We start from the raw sequence: 13,464 nt of genomic DNA on the forward strand, positions 1-13,464 counted from the left end.
CTTTTTGCAGCTGAACTGTCTTGAATTATTCAACTCCATTTTTAAACATCAAGCTTTTTGTACATCAGCTCTTTTCCATATATAAATTATATACTTTTTCATAAAGGTTGGGATACAGAACTAAACTAAGTATGACGATAAATCAGCATCTTTTTTTTTTTTTTTGAGTTGGACTCTCGCTCTGTCACCCAGGCTGGAGTGTAATGGTGCGATCTCGGCTCACTGTAACCTCCGCCTCCAGGGTTCAAGGGATTCTCCTGCCTCAGCCTCCTGAGTGCCTGGGATTACAAGCACGTGCCACCACACCCGGCTAATCTTTGTATTTTTAGTAGAGATGGGGTTTCACCATATTGGTCAGGCTGGTCTTAAACTCTGACCTCAGTTGATCTGCCTGCCTCAGCCTCCCAAAGAACTGGGATTACAGGCATTAGCCACCACGCCCGGCCAAGTCATCATCTTAATTGTTTGCTGCTATCTTCTTTAAATGCATCTACTGTGCATTCCTTTCTTAGGACATCTAAGTAAATTGAAATACTATAGTCCAAAACTTGCATACTCCAATGAACTGTGCTAGCTACCTACCAGTACGCATGTACTTTTTTTTTTTTGAGACCGAGTTTCGCTCTTGTTGCCCAGGCTGGAGTGCAGTGGCACGATCTCCTCACCACAACTTCCGCCTCCCAGGTTCAAGCGATTCTCCTCTCTCAGCCCCCTGAGTAGCTGGGATTACAGGCATACACCATCACACCCGGCTAATTTTGTATTTTTAGTAGAGATGGGGTTTCTCCATGTTGGTCAGGCTGTTCTTGAACTCCGACCTCAGGTCATCCACCCACCGTGGCCTCCCAAAGTGCTGGGATTGGAGGCATGAGCCACCGCACACGGCCTTGTATGTACTTTTATGACATCTTAAAGCTTATTGCCCTTACCATGGGATATCATTTTGCTATTTGGGCCTTTTCAGTCCAACTACTATGAATAGGGGAAGACTTTAGTAAACATTCATTCTTCAAGAGTCATCACTAGCAGTAGTGATTATAATTTTCTTTTAATAAGGGTACTGAATCAGCAATTTCTGTATTTATGGTAAACACTGCTCACATATTGTTTAATTTTATAGAACATAAATATCTACTTGCTGTTTAAGAGGTATAGATTCTTAAAGAACCCTTGTTCGCATAAGACCCACTAAGGTCTGGCTAAGCTCTGCCAGACAATATAAAACAGCTAGTGATGAAGTAGAGAGTGGTTACATCTTATGCAAATTCAAATTGCTTCCATTAGAGAAATCTTAAAATGCCCTCTCACATTGGTAAGCCTGTAACTATTGATTTAAAGGATGAAGGAATGTAAGGATTAAAACTATGGTAGAGTTTTGAGGTCGAATGGCCTTAATGTCTTTATTTTAAACTGCCAACCCAAGGCCTTTCCACTGTATCATGTTGTCATTAGATTTACTGTGAGACCATAGATACTGTCTTAAAGGCCCTAGAATCTTTTCTAAGTTTTATCTGATTTTATGAGTCATTCTTCAGTCAATTCTATTGAAAAAGTAATAAATGAAAAGTAATGAATACTAACACCCATCCCTTCCCCATCCTGTCATCCTTCACTAGAACTTTCTGAGGAAAAAAACTGAAAAGGGAGGCTGTTTGCAGTAAAACTCCAAAAAGTGCATCGTTCCCAAAAGTGTTTGGTCATAGTTCTTACTCCAGGTAGCAGCATGTGATTGGGGAAAGAATGGTGCTTGGTATCTCTGTTAACAAAAATCTTTTATTGTCACTTTTTTTTCCCTAGTATCGTCGTCCTCTCCGCAGTCAGGCTGCCCGTCACCCACCATTTCAGCAGGTAAAGTCATTTCTCCATCACAGAAGCACAGCAAGAAGGCACTAAAGCAGGTAAGCGTTGCTAGTCTGTATTTATCAAGTAGAATTTCCTATATTTAAAACGCACACCTCTGGCAGTCATCAGATATTTTTTGAAAATTTTTTACATTGGGCCCTTGCCAGTGGAACTTTCATGCAGTAGCCCAATGTGGTTTTAGTAATTTATGCACCTCTTTGTAACACATGTTGTATAAGTTTTTGATAGATACTTTTTTTTTTTTTTTTTTTTGAGACGGAGTCTCAGTTGCCGGGCTGGAGTACAGTGGTGCAATCTCAGCTCACTGCAACCTCTGCTTCCCGGGTTCAAGCGATTCTCCTGCCTCAGCCTCCCAAGTAGCTGGGACTACAGGCACCCACTACCACGCCCAGCTAATTTTTGTATTTTTAGTAGAGACAGGGTTTCACCATGTTGGCCAGGGTGGTCTCAATCTCTTGACCTTGTGATCTGCCCACCTTGGCCTCCCAAGGTGCTGGGATTACAGGTGTGTGCCACCGCACCTGGCCGGTAGATACTCTTTTTATCACATTTTTAAAGTGTCTAATTTGTTCGTAGTTTGCTCAGAATCTTTTGTTTGTTTATATATGTGTTTTAAAATCATGAATAGGTATTGAATTATTCAGGTTTGTTTTCTTTGGGATTTATTGAGATGAGCACATAGATTTTTCTCTTTTAATCTACTAACACACAGAATTACACACAGCTAGATTTTCTTTTTTTTTTTTTTTTTTTCTTTTTTGAGACGGAGTTTCGCTCTTGTTGCCTAGTGCAACCTCCGCCTCCCGGGTTCAAGCGATTCTCCTGCCTCAGCCTTCCAAGTAGCTGGGATTACAGGTACCCATCATCACGCCTGGCTAATTTTTGTGTTTTTAGTAGAGATGGGGTTTCACCATGTTGGTCAGGCTGGTCTTGAACTCCTGACCTCAAGTGATTCAACTGCCTCGACCTCCCGAAGTGCTGAGATTACAGGCATGAGCAACTGTACCTGGCCTAGATTTTTTAATATTACACTGTACTTAACTTGGTTGGGTGCAGTGACTCACGCCTGTAATCCTAGCACTTTGGGAGGCCAAGGCAGGCGGATCACCTGAGGTCAGGAGTTCAGAGACCTCCTGTAATCCCAGCTACTTTGGAGGATGAGATGAGAGAATCATTTGAACCCAGGACGTGGAGATCACAGTGAGCTGAGATCATGCCACTGCACTGCAGCCTGGGCAACAGAGCAAGACCCCGTCTGCAAAAAAAAATTAAATAATAAAAAATAAATGAATGTACACGATCACAGCAGAAATAGATGCAATCAAGTGGTTCTATTAAATTTTACATTAACCTGAAATTACATGTGTCCTGTGAGGAGCAAGGAATGAATATTGGTGACTGCACCTGCAGGAATTTATGAACATCTTCTGATCTAATTACAAAGAATAAGAGAATAAGCCATAATCAGTGGTCAGTCAATACTGCCATTTTATGTACTTTTGTGCTTCTGCCTCACCTATTATAAATGTAGGTGAGGCTAAGCGAGACATAGAGCTCTCTCAGTTGCTTTTCTGCATTGGCAACTTAGAGTGAGGAGATCATTTGTTGCCACTGTGCCTATAGTATAGCCAGAGATACGTGTGAAATGTTAAGCAGGAGGAAACTATTGGGAAAAGAGAATAGGAAACCAGAAGTAGCCAGTTACTCCACACTTTTCTACATGTCGGTCTTAAAAGCTTGAAGCTGGCAACCTAGCAAAGTCAAACTTCAGTTTTTTTCCTGAAATTACTTTCTTGGTTTCTTTTTTTTTAAAGAAAACCTTAAGTTAAAAGTTGCCTTCATAATGTTTTTGTGATTAAAATTTGGGTATTTCTTGTTTTTTTCTGTTCATTTTAAATAGTATTATCAAGTATATTTTATAAATTAAGAACCTCATAGAAATCAAAATATTCTGAAGTAGACAGAAGGAACCACACTGTTGTTAGAACCAGTATTGTCTAGTCTTCCCCCTCTGTTTACTGCATTGCTGTAAATTGCTGAAATTTGATAATTGGGACAAATCTCATTGCTGTCACCCAAGACAACTGATGTAGTTATTTACAAACTTTTGTAAAAATATTGTATCTCTGAAGCCTGCGTAAACTGAATATTTACATTTCTACATAGGTTTGATGCAGATAGGTCTCTTTTTGTTATAAGGCTTAGAATTTCATTTCTAGAAATGATTGAAAAGTCTCTGCTTTACAAGACTGGGAAGTTTTTGGCTTACCTAGTGATTTTTTTAAGTTCCAAAAAATGCTAATGACTATTTTTCACATTTATATAAAGGAATGATACTGGCAAAAACTATCCAAACTCTAAGAATCATTTAGGCCTTGTGTTTAGTTGGCTTAATTTAAATTGATAAGAACAGATACTACACTTGATCTTAGCCAAAAGGCCAAGAAGCGAGAGCTTAATTTAGGTTTTTGTTTGCTTTGATAGATTTCAAAGAAATTGAACAATCAGCATGCTTCTTGCCATTTAAAAAAGAAGTAATTTATATTATTACTAAAAAACTGATTTGTTTTGTTTCTTATAGTCTGTTTTATCTTTATAGGCGCTAAAGCAGCAACAGCAGAAGAAGCAGCAGCAGCAATGCAGGCCAAGCATATCCATCTCCTCCAACCAGCATCTCTCTCTAAAGACTGTCAAAGCAGCCAGTGACTCTGTACCTGCCAAACCTGGTAGGCAGTTTGGGCAGTTTTTCAATGGAAGTTTCTTTTTCCTAGTATTTTTGTGTTGGTTTTCCTAATTTGTTTATGACATCATTTATTTTTAAATTATATTTACTTACACAATCCTTGTACTGCCAAAACATCAATATAAATCTTTCCAGGATAAATGGGAAAAGTTGTATGCAAAATAATCATGCAGTTATTAAAAAATAACTCAGAGCCCAGGAGTTTAAGACCAGCCTGGGCAAAATAGTGAGACCCTGTCTCAACAACAACACAGAAAATTAGCCGGATGTGGTGGTGCACACCTGTAGCCCCAGCTACTCGGGAAGCTGAGGTGGGAGGATTGGTTGAGCTCGGGAAGTCAAGACTGCCATTAGCCCTGATCTCACCGCTGCACTGCAGCCTGAATGACAGAGCGAGACACTGTTTCCAAAAAAAATGTTAGCACTGAGATTTGCATATAAGAAGGAAATAAATGACTGACTTTCAAGATGGTCTAATCTAATAAATGTTTGGAAACCTCTAATCAGCAACCTTAAAATCTGATGTTTCCAAGAGGCTCAAACTAAACTCTTAGCCAGTTTTCTGTAAAAATAACAGGTTTTCCTAAGAATACATACAACCTTTGAGTTTCTTTTGGACATGTCTGTAAGGCCTTTGGCTCTTTTGTTGTGGTTGCTTGTTTGTTTCTACTCTAAACTTTCTAGACACAGACTCTGTATTGTATTACATAATTCAGTTTGATACCATAAGCTGATTCTATGGGTCTGCCAGACTCAATCTGAATCTTACAGAACTACATTTTTATGAGAAAGGAAATTTACCACTAGAAGCAAATAGTATGCTGGGAGGAAAAACAGGGTTTTATTTTACTCTTTGACTTTAATTTTCAAACTCAAAACACATTAGGGAGGGTCACATTGCCTCATACATAACTTCATTTAGTGAATGTTGAATGATCTGTCTATAATCTCAGTGCTACCAGTCTTTACGTATTTTTTTCTCCTAGCAACATGGGAAGGAAAGCAATCTGATGGACAGACAAGCAGCCCTCAAAACTCAAACTCCAGCTTTTCTTCCTCAGTTAAAGTGGAAAATACTTTACTAGGCTTGGGGAAGAAGTCATTCCAGAGATCTGAGAGACTCCATACCAGTAAGTTTGCTTAGAAAGACTTCAGTTTTCATTGCCATGATTTATCAGCTACATGTTTGAAATTCATCAGCTACCTGGCTTAGGTACTTATAACTTAGATTTGAGTTACATAGCAAAGATTAGACATAAGTTTTGTTGTTGCTAACATAATTACTGTTAAGAAATGAAAAGTAACAGGAACAGAATCGATTTAGTATGTCTTTCTCCTGCTATCCCCTGTTTACCTTTGAGCTCTTGACTGTATTCATGTTCTTCCTGTCTTCCTCTTAACAAACTTTATTTCAGAGAAAGATCTATTATTAGTCATTTTGTGGTTTATTTCCCTTTCTGCCAATAGGTTGCTTTGTCCAGCATTATTCATGTTTTATTTCTGTGTAAAGAAAGATAGAAGGGTGTGTAATTAAATATATATGACAGACTGAAATTTCTTCTCTCTGTTCCTTTTGAAATCCCACTGAAATGATAATATGGAAATACAAAAGATCAAATCCATACAGGTGAAGAAAACAAGGAGACCACAGCTGGGCAAGAGACGTCAGCAAATTTTGAGAGATGAAAACTGGATAGAATTTTTCACTGAGCTGAAGAGCAGTTGCCAGGGATAAAACCAGCCACATAAGGCTGCAGAACACCAGGAAGGCTCAAGAATTGGAGATACGATGTATTACAGAAGAGAAGGGAGGAATTTTGTTTGAAAGTTAGTAAGAAGCAGTTTGATGCCTTACCCCAGCAGGAGACAGGAGGTTTATTTTGAGGTGAAATTTGAACCAGAGAAACTCCAAATTCAGGGATATCAAACATAGCTGGGGGCAGATGAGGAGGCACTGTACTGAAATCTGGAAAATCAAGTAAAATGTAAATACTGAATAGGGATTCTCTTCCTTGGCTTCCAAAATGCTACTAACAAGGCATATTTCTAACACCACTACTTCCTTCTTCCTCCCATCATGTTCCAGCTTGAGATTGGTGGATTGGTACCTAAAGACATTGAATAGTCTTAGAAAAAAGTCTGCAGGCAAATGTATAGGTTCCCAGCTAAGCAGAGATCATCTTGATAATGTTTCAGTAAAGTTGAAGAAATTTCTTAGAAAAATCTGTCAAAGTGAAAAAGAGGTTCAGTAGGAGAGAAAAAGTAAGAAACTTGGAACACCAATCTAGGTTGTACAATGTCTCACATAGTAGGACTATCAGAAAGGAAGAACAGAGTGTGATAAAAAACAATATAAGAACATTACTTAGAATAAAAAGCCACAGAATTCCAGATTAAAAGTGTGTAATAGGCATTAAGAAACATGGGTGAAAAGAAACCTATGCCAAGGCATGTTTTTTTAAAGATCTCGAAACATATGGGGTCATGAAAAGGTAACAAAAAGCCTCCAGAAAGAAGAAGAATACTTCACATAGAAAGATTCAAGAACTGGGAGTACAGACATCCTTAGCAGCAACATGGAAACTAAAAGTGCAGCAGTGCTGACACATTCTGAGGGAAATTTATTCTGTATTCATTTACATATTCCAGACTGATCTAAACTATTAAGTGTGAGAACAGAATTAACAATAATTTAAACAATGCTTTGTTAAAAAAGAAAAAATCAAAAAACCTTAGTTTGATTCTAGAGGGGATTGTACATTTTTCTTAATATAGTGTATCACATATTTAAACTGAATGTGCCCTTTGATCATTAGTTTCACTGCTAAGAATAAAAATATTTATTAAATATCTGTGGAAGAAATGCTAATAAGCCAAACACAGATTTAGAGTCCTAGGGCTATGATGATGAACTGAGCAATATTTCTTCCTCATGGAGCCCATATTCTACTTAAAATCAGTTAAAATTGAAAATTTTAGTAAATTGCAAAAGAAATGTAGAGGTACAAAATTGAGAAATTATGGACCAGGAATTTTTAACTTTCATGGAAAACTAGGAAAAATTAACCATAAAAAAAGAAAGCACCATTTCCGTTTATTTAAGTTTGACCTAATGGCTGAGAAGTAAGCAGAAGTCCATCTTCTTTCAAGCAAATGAGCATTAAGGGAAATAGTGTGGAAATTTTTGTAACATAGCCACAATGACTATTTTCTTTTTTTTTTTTTTTTTTTTTTTGAGATGGAGTCGCGCTCTGTTGCCCAGGGAGTGCAGTGGTGCAATCTCAGCTCACTGCAAGCTCTGCCTCCCGGGTTCATGCCGTTCTCCTGCCTCAGCCTCCCGGGTAGCTTGGGACTACAGGCGCCCGCCACCACGCCCGGCTAATTTTTTTGTATTTTCAGTAGAGACGGGGTTTCACTGTGTTAGCCAGGATGGTCTTGATCTCCTGACCTCGTGATCTGCCCGCCTTGGCCTCCCAAAGTGCTGGGATTACAGGCATGAGCCACCGCCCCCAGCCACACAATGACTATTTTCAAAACACGTGGAAGAAGTTGTGTAAAACATAAATGATAAAACTAAATTAGCTAATTTATATAAAATACTTTCTAGCTGACATTGGTATCATTTTTATTAACTTCAGTAAAATTGATAATAAATATTTTTACATCCCAGATTCAGTCAGAAGAATAAACATACCTCAGATTTCAAGTATAATATAATAGATTAAGGCAACCTAAATTGAAAAAACTTGGGTAAGTCATCTTTACTAAAATTAGAGGACTTAAAGTGACGACTTTGAGGCACAAAAGTATCTTCGGGGTACACAGTTCAGTCAGTAGTAGAAAATGATTCACAACTACTTCGCAGTCTTTTAAGAAGTGAACATTTTAACTGAAGTTTGACTGCGATGTGCAGGTACAATGAATGCATAAATAGTAAAAATTTTTCAAGGAAGGTTGACAGTCCAATTCCATTAATTATATGGGAAAAGCAAACAAAGCTGTTGCTTCTCAAAAGTTTATAGAGGCATTGCAACATTATTTATATTAATACAAACATTGTTTATATTAAACAAAAAACTGGTAGCCACCTACCTTTGTCATCAGTGGTATTCCATTTAAATTCATCATGGTATATAGCAAGTTTGCCCAACCCACCACAGGCTGCACGTGGCCCAGGATGGCTTTGAATGCTGCTCAACACAAATTTATAAACTTTCTTAAAACATTATGAGATTTTTTTTTTGGTGATTTTTATTTATTTACCTTTTTGTTATAGCTCATTAGTTAGTGTTAGTGTATTTTATGTGTGGCCCACAACAGTTCTTCTTCTTCCAATGTGGCCCAGGGAAGCCAGAAAATTGGACAGCCCTGGTGTATACATTGGAATGTGATGCAGCTTTTTTTAAAAGAAAGAAGATGAATTTGTAGGTGATAATTTGAAAAATGTTCAAGATATTTAGTGAAATTAAAAACCAAGTATGATTAACATGTACATTATGATTTCATGTTATCCAATTTAAAATGTCATTTCTGGCAGGAAGGTTGGGTTTGAATGTAGAAACTTTTGTTTTTATTTTGTATCTTTAGGTACTATTTGAATTTATAGACAACATTTACCTCTTAGACACTGTTTTTATTATTCACTTTGAAAAGATTTAAAATTTTATTGTAATTTATTCTTTGTCCCAGGAGTTATTTTGAAGTTTTTTTGGTTTGTTGTTGTTAATTTCCAAATATATAGGGATTTTTGTTTATCTTTTTTTTATGAAGCCTCTGGTCAGATATCATGGACTGTGTGATGCTTATGCCTGTGTGGCATACTGATGAACAACAGACTTTAAAATCAAATCGCCTGGGTTTAAATTCCTACACTAACTTAATAATGTGACTTGGGCAAGTTATATCTGAGCCTCACTTTCTTCATCTGTGAAATGGGGTGGTAATAGTTACCTACTTCATAGGGTTGTATGAAAAATAAATGAGTGAATATATGTAAATGCTTAGAACAGTGTCTGGCACTTAGGAAGCCCTATATAAGTTGCTGCTGCTGTTGTTGCTCTTACTGCACTACTATTACTCAAAATTTACTGAGACCTCCTTTTTTTGACCTAATGATACTGAATTTAGAAATATACTGTAGTTGTTCAACATAGAATTCTGTGCTTGTTAGATCAAGCTTGTTAATCTGAAATCAGATTTTTTTTTTTTTTAACATGGAGTCTTGCTCTGTCACCCAGGCTGGAGTGCAGTGGCGTGATCTTGGCTCACTGCAACCTCCGCCTCCCAGGTTCAAGCGATTCTCCTGCCTCAGCCTCCTGAGTAGCTGGGATTACAGGCGCACGTCACCACTCCTGGCTAATTTTTGTATTTTTAGTAGAGACAGGGTTTCACCATGTTGGTCAGGCTGGTCTCCAACTCCTGACCTCGTGATACCGTGCGCCTCAGCCTCCCAAAGTGCTGAGCTGGGATTACAGGCGTGAGCCACTGCGCCCAGCCTGAAATCAGCTTTTTTAGTGAGTGATAGCTGCTTCTGGTTTGCTTGATTTATTAGTAATGGAGAGAGATATGTTGAAATCTCCTATCCAAATGGTGGGTTTGTCCAGTTCTCCCTGTTCTTTCAGTTTTTATTTCACATGTTTTGAAGTTACTTTATATTGGATGTTTTCATGTTTAAAATCTTTCTGATGGATTGAATATTTATTTAGCTTATCAATCATCAAGTCTTTTTACTAAAAGTATCTTTCATTCGATGTTAATAAATGTATACCAGCTCCCCTATGGTTAGTTTTTGCCTGGTGTGTAACTTCATTTCTGTGTCCTTGTGCTTTAGATAATCTCTCTCTAAATAGCATATAACTAGCTGAAATTTCTTTGTTTTGGTTTCAACCTAGTGACAAGCTTGCATTTGATGAGTTTTATTTATTTACATTTACTGTGTTTGTTAATATTTGGACTTGTTTCTCAGTCATAGTTTTTTATCCTATTGCTATGTTTCTTGTTTCCTTTCTTATTCCTTTTTTGTTTTTTTTTCGAGAAAGAGTCTCGCTCTGTCACCCAGGCTGGAGTGCAGTGGCACGATCTCGGGTCACTGCAACCTCTGCCTCCCAGGTTCAAGTGATTCTTCTGCCTCAGTCTCCTGAGTAGCTGGGATTACAGGGACCCGCCACCACGCCTGGCTAATTTTTTACTTTTAGTAGAAATGGGGTTTCACCATGTTGGCCAGGCTGGTCTCAAACTCCTGACCTCAGGTGGTTCGCATGCCTTGGCCTCCCAAAGTGCTGGGATTACAGGCATGGGCCACCACTCCCAGCCTCTTTCTTACTCTTCTTTTAAACTTCTGAAAAGGTTTTTTGGCTTTACTGATTTTTTTTTTTTTTTTTTTTGGTGTGTTCATATTAATTCTCTTATAGCTTTTTTTTTCTCTCTACTGAGTTTGGTATGCACTCAGTTTCTCTTTTAGTGGTTAGTGATTCCTTAAATGGTACCACACTTGTAAAAAATTGATATATCATAGTTCTATATATTTTTTAGTTACATGTGATATGTCTTTAATTCTTAAAAGTAACCATCTTGATTTTCCTCCAGAACAGTGGAAATACAACAATTCAGTGATAATCTTTTCTATCTGGACTTAAATAAATATTATTGTCTTTTTTTTGTATTTTGTTTTTAACCTCACAGATCAGACACTAGAATACTATTATTTTATATAAACAATGTGGACATATATTTATCTACCTGTTTACCTTTCTGTATTATATTTCAACCCATTCTGCAATGATTTTCTTTCCTGAAGTACAATAAGAACTGTATTTATATCAGGTTTCTGAGTAGTAAACGCCTTCAGTTTTTGTTTATAAATGTCCTTTCATGTTCATTTTTGAAGGATAGTTTGGTGGACATGCCTTCATAGATTAGTGATTATTTTCTGTCAGCATTTTACAGATATTATCTACCTTATTCCAAATTTCATTTTAAGAAGTTTACTGCTGTTCTTTCATTCCGGTTTTTTTTTTTTTTTTTTTTGAGACGGAGTCTGGCTCTGTTGCCCAGGCTGGAGTGCAGTGGTGTGATCTCGGCTCACTGGAAGCTCCGCCTCCCGGGTTCACGCCATTCTCCTGCCTCAGCCTCCCGAGTAGCTGGGATTACAGGTGCGCACCACCACGCCCAGCTGATTTTTCTATTTTTAGTAGAGATGGTGTTTCACCGTGTTAGCCAGGATGGTCTCGATCTCCTGACCTTGTGATCTGCCCACCTCGGCCTCCCAGAGTGCTGGAATTACAGGCATGAGCCACCGTGCCCAGCCTCTTTCATTCCTTTTTATGTGATCATTCCCTTCCTCGTGGTTGCTTTTGCTTTCAAGCTATTCTCTTTGTCTTTGATAAACACTTTTACTATGCTGGGTCTATGTGTGGATTTCTTTCTGTCCTCTTTGAAATATGTTCCACTTCTAGAGCTTTAGGTTTGTAGTTTTCATCAGTTGCTGTAAATGTACAACTGTCAGTTCTTTGAATATTGCCTTTTTTCCGTTCTCTTCATTTTCTCATTCTTGATCTTCAGTCAGGTATTTGTTAGACCCTCTCAGTCTGTCATTTATGTTTTTGCTAAACCTCTAAAAATATTTTATCTTCTCTCTCATATTCTAAGAGTATAAATTGGGTAAATTGTTTGGCTATATAGTGTAGACCTTCTTTAATATTGTGAAACTACTGTTTAATCGATTTCATCAATTTTTATTCTACATTTCTAGATGTCCCATTTTCTTAAGTCTATTAATTCCTATTATTTTGTCCTTATTTTTGTAATTACATTCTTTATTTCCTTAAACATTTTGTACATAGCAATTCTGTATTCTATATATCTGATAGCTTCAGTACTTCTAGGTCTCCATCTGTTATTCCTAGTTTCTAATGATTCTCTCTTGTAAAGTGGCATAACTTCTCATTTGTTGGGTAATCTTTCTGAAGTAGTAATGCCAGATTTGAATTTGTAGGAATCCAGTGGGATTAATTTGAGGGAAATCCTTTGTTTTTGTTTATGCTTCCGCCAGGAGGCAGAGGGTGTACCCACATCAAAGATTGTATAGCTTTATGAAAGTAATTCAAAATGTAGAATTTCTGGATCCTGTAGTTTTATGTATATTAACATTTTGCTAGATATTGTTAGATTTTCGTTTATAAGATCATGCTGATTCAGCCCCATCAGCAGTATTTGAAAGTGCTTTTTGCTTTTTCCCCCTGCGTATTCCCATTACCATATTACAATATTTTGCCATTTTCATAGACAAATATGTTCACTGGTTAAATTTGCATTTTAAAATATTAATATCTTAGCATCTACTTAAGGTTAGTGGACTGAATTACCTTTTAATTTCCTTTGCTCATTTTTCTCTTGGTGGTATTTGTCTTTTTCTTATTGATTTGTAATTGCTGTTTTCATATGAAGAATAGCAACCTTTTGTCATGGCTTCCAAATATTTTTTCCAGGTTGGTCTTTTATATATATATATAAATTTTTTATTTACATTTTAATCCTTTGTGTACTCAGTTTTTTGAAAGATTGTAACCTTCTGGTTGTGGACAGATTTCCTGAAACTGCTAGGCTATTAAATCATAACATTTTTAGCCAATGCAAATTAAAATCAGTGAAAAAAAATGTCATGAGAAGAGGCAAAGGATGTCAGTATGATTTGTGGATTTGGGTTTTCTTTCTTAGACATTCTTCGTATCATTTATCATAAACTTTCTCAGTTTTGGGGGGGAAATAATCTAGTCTCAAACATAAAATGCAGTTTTAGTATGGTAGAAGACCCATTTTTACAGACTTTATTCTATTTATGCAGAGAAGATAGATACATA

The 13,464-nt window shown here is 37.1% G+C and overlaps 1 protein-coding gene and 1 pseudogene across 1 annotated transcript in view; one reads left to right on the plus strand and one right to left on the minus strand.

Moving 5' to 3' along the window:
• Window positions 1-13,464, plus strand: part of ASXL2 (ASXL transcriptional regulator 2) — a 146,070-nt gene that overhangs the window by 105,999 nt on the left and 26,607 nt on the right. The window contains exons 5-7 of the mRNA XM_024242310.3: window positions 1,798-1,898; window positions 4,463-4,589; window positions 5,593-5,736. Of these exons, the coding sequence (XP_024098078.1) occupies window positions 1,798-1,898; window positions 4,463-4,589; window positions 5,593-5,736 (372 nt within the window). The remainder of the gene's footprint in view (window positions 1-1,797; window positions 1,899-4,462; window positions 4,590-5,592; window positions 5,737-13,464) is intronic.
• Window positions 4,145-4,315, minus strand: LOC112132224 (U2 spliceosomal RNA; annotated as a pseudogene).

This window comes from Pongo abelii, chromosome 12, assembly GCF_028885655.2.
Source record: "Pongo abelii isolate AG06213 chromosome 12, NHGRI_mPonAbe1-v2.0_pri, whole genome shotgun sequence".
Classification (NCBI taxonomy): domain Eukaryota; kingdom Metazoa; phylum Chordata; class Mammalia; order Primates; family Hominidae; genus Pongo; species Pongo abelii.